General features: G+C 39.5%; 2 protein-coding genes across 2 annotated transcripts in view; both read right to left on the bottom strand.

Moving 5' to 3' along the window:
• Nucleotides 1-5,763, bottom strand: part of LOC109952887 (solute carrier family 12 member 3-like) — a 15,014-nt gene extending 9,251 nt beyond the window's left edge. The window contains exons 1-11 of the mRNA XM_020588196.1: nucleotides 5,675-5,763; nucleotides 5,305-5,464; nucleotides 4,758-4,901; nucleotides 4,521-4,596; nucleotides 4,274-4,369; nucleotides 3,140-3,279; nucleotides 1,840-1,950; nucleotides 1,602-1,713; nucleotides 1,323-1,453; nucleotides 1,144-1,228; nucleotides 391-548 (exon numbers count right to left, since the gene is read on the bottom strand). Of these exons, the coding sequence (XP_020443852.1) occupies nucleotides 391-548; nucleotides 1,144-1,228; nucleotides 1,323-1,453; nucleotides 1,602-1,713; nucleotides 1,840-1,950; nucleotides 3,140-3,279; nucleotides 4,274-4,369; nucleotides 4,521-4,596; nucleotides 4,758-4,901; nucleotides 5,305-5,464; nucleotides 5,675-5,763 (1,302 nt within the window). The remainder of the gene's footprint in view (nucleotides 1-390; nucleotides 549-1,143; nucleotides 1,229-1,322; nucleotides 1,454-1,601; nucleotides 1,714-1,839; nucleotides 1,951-3,139; nucleotides 3,280-4,273; nucleotides 4,370-4,520; nucleotides 4,597-4,757; nucleotides 4,902-5,304; nucleotides 5,465-5,674) is intronic.
• Nucleotides 1-8,064, bottom strand: part of LOC109952881 (solute carrier family 12 member 3-like) — a 35,407-nt gene that overhangs the window by 10,468 nt on the left and 16,875 nt on the right. The window lies entirely within an intron of this gene.

The raw sequence follows: 8,064 nt of genomic DNA, 5'->3' as shown, positions 1-8,064 counted from the left end.
ACAGCAAGAGGAGCCAGCTGAGGTGGTTCGGGCATCTACTTCGGATGCCTCCGGGGCGCCTTTCTAGGGAGGTGTTCCGGGCATGTGCCACCGGGAGGAGGCCCCGGGGAAGACCCAGGACACGCTGGAGGGACAATGTCTCTCGGCTGGCCTGGGAACGCCGGAGGAGCTGGAGGAAGTATCTGGAGAGAGGGAAGTCTGGGCATCTTTGCTTAGACTGCTGCCCCCGTGACCCGGTCCCGGATAAGCGGAGGAAAATGGATGAATGGATGGATGGATATTTATTACAATCATATTTATATTAAGAGGCAATATTTAATATGTACTTTATATTTAAAATGACATTATATTAAGAGGTATAAGGCCTTTTGCTACTTGACTGAACAGTACCTGTAAATTGTTGGCCAGACCATACTGACATGACTGTGACAGGGTGCACTCTGTGAAATTCCAGCCTTGGCTACATCCCATCCCCACACAGGTCCCAGTGCTGTTTGCAGTCAGAGTGTCATTGACATTTCCAGAAGCATCCCGTATCACACATGCCCCTGGAGGAAAATGCAATGATATTTTTCATTATGCTTCTTTCATTAGCTGCTTTAAAGTGCCTTAGATTTTGTGATTTAGATTCTGTGTTGCCTATGTATTTACTTTATATTTCACTTATATTGTGTGGCATTCGTGCGTACAGCAAAGTAAGAATTTCATTGTACAGGGAAACACATTTCCTCACTGTGCATATGAGAGACACTTGACTGACTGACTGATTCCTAATATCCTGACCCTCCCATGTATGTACTGTACCTGGAGAGGTCAAAACTATAAAGACACCTCTAAATATAATGTAGTCCAGTACAACACCACCTTTAGCTTTGACTTCAATAATAAACATATAATTGAATGTATACATTTATGATGATTTCACCAAAAACATTTTGAGCTTCATAAACACAGATATTAAGGTGGAAGTGTTGCAGTGAATTGTGTACAGGTAAATCCTCATTTGCCATGTCTTCTGTCTCTTGTCCCAAACTATGTACCATACCTTAAAACCATACCTTAAATAATCTCTACAAGTTCAAAGAAACTAATCAAATGTAAACAAAGGCTAAACTAAATAAAAGCATTAAGTCAGTAAATTACCAACAGTTAACGGAATAACTAAATAGCTGATTGTAGTCCAGAAAATGGCGTGGAGGGTGCCTTTGGGGATAGAAGTAGCAGGGTCCTGGAAAAAAGAAATAATAAGCAAATCACCATTCATGTTGTTCTGCTTAGTGGTTACAGTTAAAGAGGTATCTACGGTATATTTCTTGTCATACTTTGAGGTCTCCACAGATGTTGACTCCAGAGAGGATGCCGGTGGTGGCAGGGAAGAAAATTGCAAACATTGAGAAAAAGTTGCCATCAGCGCCTCTCCAGTCTGGTGTCAGGTTCGATACAAAGATGTCACCTGATGATGGGCAACAAAAAGTCTACTGTTATCTGATAATGTCTGGATACAACCTGTAGATTCTAGACTAACTGAATCTAGTTTTGCATTTTCTTGTCAAATGCTGTTATTGACACAGATGTTGTATAAATGCACAGTCTAAACTCACTGCGGTATCCAAAGATGCCCTGGGATTTTTTCACTGTCCCCGGAGGGATGAAGGTGCCCACCAAATAGGCAACAAATGAGATCATGATGGCCACAAAGAACAAGATCTGGGCCTGAGAAAGAGGCACAAATGGAGAGAAGAAAGAAATGAGAAGAAATGTATGATAAAGAGTAACAGCTAGTGAAACCTAAGGAGATTTGTAGGTAAGTAAAATGAGATGTGTTCAAAATGCGCTCACCTTGGACTCCCACTCCATGCCAGCCAGTGAAATGAGAAGAAGACCAGTCACTGTGATCACGCCCACAATACGGATTGTGCTAATGGGATCGATAATGACGGAACCATAGCTCTACATTGATCAGATAGTTCACAGAAAAATAATTACAATGCCAAATCAGAAAAAGATGGGACAATTTGTAAAATTCTGTAAATAATGTATTACATTGAAAACAATACAGCAGCACATTATTTGATCTGATACCTCATCAATTTTATTCTTTGTTCAACATAAACACTCATTTCAATTATGATGCTGCAACACATTCCGACAAAAGTTGGGACTGTTACATTTCAGGGTCAGTAATTAGGTAAAACAATGAAATGATGATTCCATTTTAAACTGGTGCTGTCAACCGGTGATTGGAATCATGATTTGGTAGAACAGTGGCATCCAGGAAAGGTCAAGACCTTTAGGAGCAAAGATGGGCCGAGGATTGCCAGTTTGCCAACATATGCATAAGAAAATTACTGAACTGTTTAAAAACAATGTTCCTCACAGAAAGATAGGAAGGGATTTGGATATGTCACCCTTTATGGCACATAACATAAAAGATTCAGGGAATCTGGGGGGATTTTAGCACATAAAGGACGCAAGCCTAAACTGGATGGCCGTGCTCTCTGATCCCCTCAGACGCCACTGCATCAAGAATCGTCACTCTTCTATAAGCGATATAACCACATGGGCTCAGGATTACTTAGGCACATCTGTGTCAAGCACTACAATATGTAGTTACATTCATAAATCCCACTTAAAAATATACTGTGCCAAAAGGAAGCCCTATGTCAAGAGTGTCCAGAAGCGCAGTCAACTGCTCTGAACTCAGAGGCATCTGGTATGGACCATCACACAGTGGTACTTGTACTGTGGTCAGGTGAATCAGTATTTCATGGTTTTTTTTGGAAAGAATGATGCCGTGTGCTCCGATCCAAAGACAAAGAGGACCATACAGAATTTTACCAACAACAAGTCCAAAAGCCAGAGCCTATCATGGCCTGGGGTTGTGTCACTGCCCTTGGCAAAGGTAACTTACACTTCTGTGATGGCACCATTAATGCTAAACAATACAGAGATTTCAGAGCAACATATACTGTCTTCAAAACAACATCTTTTCCAGGGACGTCCATTATTATTTCAACAAGACAAATAAATATGTGCTATCAAGGATTCTTGAGTTCAGTGAGTATCTATAGTTTTATGAGTTATGTAAAACCTTTATTTTGATTGTGTTAAGAACAGTGTGATGAAGAAAAGTAAGTACCTGCATTAGATCCTGAACCACCTCTGCAAAGCCCACCGTGTTAAGCGCACAACCCAGAACGTTGGCAAAGGCAAAGACCAGCCCAATTGGTGCGCCAACCTCAGGACCCAGAGAGCGGGAGATCATGAAATATGTCCCACCTGAACATGATTTCATACCACAGAAGTCACACAAACAAGACTGTTATCATAGAATAGATGCTAAAGAAAATGTACTGGTCTAGATTTCAATAATAACTCATTCATATATTTATGTCCTTTTCTTGAATCTTAGCCCAAATGCAAATTTCCATTCTTAAAGGTCCAATCAGTCTTTTTCACCGATGTCAAGAGTGATCAGATATCCATCTATCCATTTTCCCCTGCTAATCCGAGGCCAAGTCATGATAGGAGCATACTAAACAAGGCAGTCCAAATAACCCCCTCCCTAGCCACATATTACAGCTCCTCCTGGGGGACCCCAAGGCATTCCAAAACCACATGAGATGTACAATTTTCTCCAACATGTTCTGGGTTTACCTCAGTTGCACATGCCTGTAAAACCTTCCAGAAAAAGAACTTTCCCAATCAGATGTACAAACCACTTCAGCTGGTTTCTGATGCACGTCTACTCCAAATGTCCATCAGGAGGTCTGAGCTTGTTGCACTATCTCTGAGGGTCAGCCCAGTTAATCTGGCCTCTTGAACCCACACTCTCATTCTATCAGTCACCGCCCAAAGCTCATGATCTCAGGTGACAGTTGGAATGTAGATGAGTGGCTAAACTGAAGCTTACTTACAACACCTCAAGATACATAAATTCTTCCACAAATTTTCCAGGGAACATGTTTGTAAGCCTTTTCAACATTCATACAAATGTACAATGGATGAACCAGTCTCAGTGACTTTTCCATTAATTTTACAAGAGAAAGAGCTGGTACACTGCTCCAGGATCACAGTGGAATCTTCACTGATCCTCCTGGATCTGAGGTCCGACAGTTGATCAAAGTCCTCTTTCTAGTGCCTTTGCTATGCATGTTTCTAATACATGAATATTATTTACATGAAATGAACACAATAAACAATTAAAATGACACCATGTGCAATTTCACTGTAGCTTGAATTTTGATTTCTGCAGACACAAGAAGGAACTGACCTGCATCTACTCTTCCATTGGTGGCGATGGCAGAGATAGATAGGGTGGTTGCTGTGTTCACCGTCACAGACATCAGGACAATAAGGCAGGTCAACACTGAGATTAGAATGTAATATTATTTATACAAGTTATTTGAGCAAATCAATAAAAGGTCATAGATGAAAAGGCAAGAGTAGAGCAAGGGTGTTTTACAACAACAAAAAAAAGAGGACAAAGGGACTGAATGGAGGAATGACTGTTAACTCACAGATGCCTGCCTGAGAAGTGATCCACGACAAGCGGAGAAACAGGATGACTCCCCAGATATTCAGCATGCAATGAAACTTGAAGAAAGTTAATAAAAAAAACAGCTCTGTGAGTGTTTACTGGGATAGTTGTAAGACTGTTTCATTTACTGTGCAATAAAACAACTGAAATACACAGTGTATATGACTTTTGACCATGTTCTACAGTCTGCATGTAAAAATAAACAAACTCCTCTTACCGCGGGACCAATCACCCAACCTAATTTTACAGGAGCTTTCTCTTTTGGACCTTTTGACTCTTCACTCCCACTATCAGTCACTGGCAAACTGCTAACTCCCGAGTCTGAGGCAACGTTTGCCATCTCCATCCCTGCCTCCACTTCCTGAGAATAACAGAATTTAAACAGAAATGGAAACAGATTTTATTGTGCTCTAAACTGCACTATACAATTAATGTAATGACATTAAATAAGGAAATATTAAATAGCAAATGTATGGATCAACAAGTGATATAAGTAGTTTTATTAAACATAAAATGAATGCAACTAATGACGTGACTGAGAATATTCAGTACTATTTTAAGAAACTACATTTTTATAGTATTCTGAACTTAATGCTTGCTTGCAAATGATACGGTGTATACTGTCTACAAAGCACCTAAAATATAAGGTCCAGACTATATTAATAATGTATTACTACACTTTATTTATTCACAGTTCAATAGACAAGGGTATGTTAAGGTAAATGACGTTCCTTCAAACGTGATTCTACAGAGGAAGAATTTACCTTAGATACCCTGCGGAGAGTTCCCAGTGAAGGTCGGCTCCTTGCCTGCTGCTGCCGTGGCAGGGTACTAGCATAATGCTCCAGCTGTGGCACCTGGTCTAATGTGCTATACAAGGAAGATTTCTGCAGCTCCATCCTCGAACCATGGTGCTCTGGTGCACTGTCAGACAGGTAGCCCAAACAGAATTATATATTTTTTAGATTAAGGACACAGTTTTTACTTTGGAAAAATAAACTCTGATGTAAAAAGTGAAAATTGATGCAAGGTTATAACACAAACCTTAAATCCATGTCTGAGACAATAATCGAAGGAACTTGAAGGTTACAATCATCCTGCTGGATGCTGACATCTAAATGGTGTGATGAGTACCTTGGAGGTCCCTCTTCGAGGGTTGAGGTGCGAACACGAGGGGCAAAGCCTGGGACCAACCCGTCACATTTGGATTTCAACTGCCCCATTGGTACGTCTTATTGATTCCTGTGTAACAAGTGGAGAAAAAGAATTAGAAGAGCTAAGAATTGTTTTTTTTAGTGTCATAAATTCACGAGAATGTTCTGAATCTTTACCAGCTAAACACTTCCCTCTGCTCACCAGCTTGTCATTAACTCTGTGTGTTAGGCTGGGAGTGAATACATGTGAGCTCAAAAATATTAAAAACAATAAGCTGAAAAGGCTGGGAGTGAATACATGTGAGCTCAAAAACAATGAGCTGAAATAGGCAAAAAAAAATGCCATAGAGCTAATTGTCACTCCAAGCAAAACCTTTTGCATTTTAATCCATTGTTAACGTATTGAACAGAGTCATTTTGTGCTGGGGTGCCTGTGGTTCAGTGGGTAGAGTGGTCATGTCCCAACTGGAGGGTAGGCAGTTCAAATCTCAATGCCTGCAGTCCACATGTCAAAGTGTCCTTGGGCAAGACACAACCCCCCAAATTTCCCCCAATGGTTAGAGCCATTGGTTGAGTTGGTGCCGCAGATGGCTGCCTCGGTTCTGTACTGTCCTTGTGTGTAACATACTTGGCCAAATAAAGGTTGCTGTTGTTATTAATATTTTAAAGGAGACACAGGCAGAATTTGTGCCAACTTGGTGCAGCAGTCCATAGTGATATTGGTTCCTACTTTTGTAAATCATTTGATTAATTACTGATGCAAACATTACTGATAAAACCTTGAGTGTTTTAATAGTTTGTGAGAGTTTTTAGGATTGAATAATGTCACAGTTTCCTGTTTCCTATGCTACCTGTTGTAATTAATTTCACTTTGGGACTGTATGTGGTCGCATGGGGGAGGACGCAATGACCACCAGTTGAATTTACCGACCTTGGAGCCACTTGAAAGGGAGTGATGTTTCGAATACTTGGTGCAACTTAACGGTAGCTTAAAAAGAACGCACATTGCATGTCTGTTAATGCGTTGTTTCTGTAACATTAGAAAAAATTGGTGTAAGGCTGGAGAAGTGACTATGTCTGCATTATGCCAGTTAAAATATGGGGTTTCTCAGTTAACCGCTTTGTTTACCTATTGATGGAGGAAAAATTCAACTTAATTAATGCCCTTGAAGTTTGTTGTGCTGTCCACTTTTGACAACACCAGCAGCAGGAGGTGTGCTCATTCACAAACTATCCTCTTGTTTTTAGGAAGAGGCTCTCTGGTTTTATCGTTCTGAAAAAAATTACAGATTTGAAGCTATGATGGGTACAAAGCAAAGTAACAACCCAGCATGCAACATTAATAGATAATATATTTACCAATGTTATTGACAGCAAAATGACAAGTGGATTACTTATAAATGATATTAGTGATCATCTACCAGTATTTGTGGTTTATTAGGGCCAGTATAGAAAAGAGAGGCTAAAAACAAATCTGTTCTATAGGAGGGTGATGAACGAACATGCTGTAAGGAGGCTAAAAGAAGATTTTATGGGGCAAAACTAAGAATCAGTTTACAGAGAGGAAGGTTTAGATAAAGCATATGAGCAATTTTTTAATATATTTAAGAAAGTATATGACAGGAACTGTCCTCGTAAACAGTATAAAAACAAAAGGAATTACAGTGGGAAACCGTGGATGAGTAAGGGATTACAGAATGCATGTAAAAAGAAGAATGCGTTATATAAGGAATTCATAAAGGACAGATCAAAGAAGGCGGAAGAAAAATATAAGTCATATAAGAACAAATTAATTGAGATTTTGAGGAGATGTAAGAAACTATATTACTCTAAAGTATTAGAGGATAATAAAAATAACATGAGAGGTACTTGGAATATATTAAATAAATTGATTAGAAACAGTTCCAGCAAGAGTAACTACCCTCAATATTTTATGGATAATGATACACCGGTCAATAGATTGGAGGATGTAGTAGATAAGTTTAATAGGTTCTTTGTGAATGTGGGTCCTGGTTTAGCAAGAAGCATTTGTACAGATGATAAATCCGTCACTATAAATAATAATGCAATTGAAAGGAACATGAGTTCTATGTTCTTGAAGCCCATAGTTGAAAAGGAAATGATAGAGATAGTGAATAAATGTGGTAACAAAACATCTAGTGATAGTGATGGTATCACTATGACAACTGTTAAATGGGCAATTGAGGGGATATGCAAACCATTAACCCATATTTTTAACATGTCGTTTCGACTTGGGCAGTTCCCCAATAATATGAAAATAGCAAAGGTGATTCCACTGTATAAATCTGGTGATAAGCACAACTTCACAAATTATAGACCGGTTTCTCTGTTGTCACAGTTTTCAAAAAT

Source organism: Monopterus albus, unplaced genomic scaffold (assembly GCF_001952655.1).
Source record: "Monopterus albus unplaced genomic scaffold, M_albus_1.0 scaffold510.1, whole genome shotgun sequence".
Lineage (NCBI taxonomy): Eukaryota > Metazoa > Chordata > Actinopteri > Synbranchiformes > Synbranchidae > Monopterus > Monopterus albus.
The sequence above is the reverse complement of the archived record's forward strand: the minus strand, read 5'-3'. Positions and strand labels throughout refer to the sequence as shown.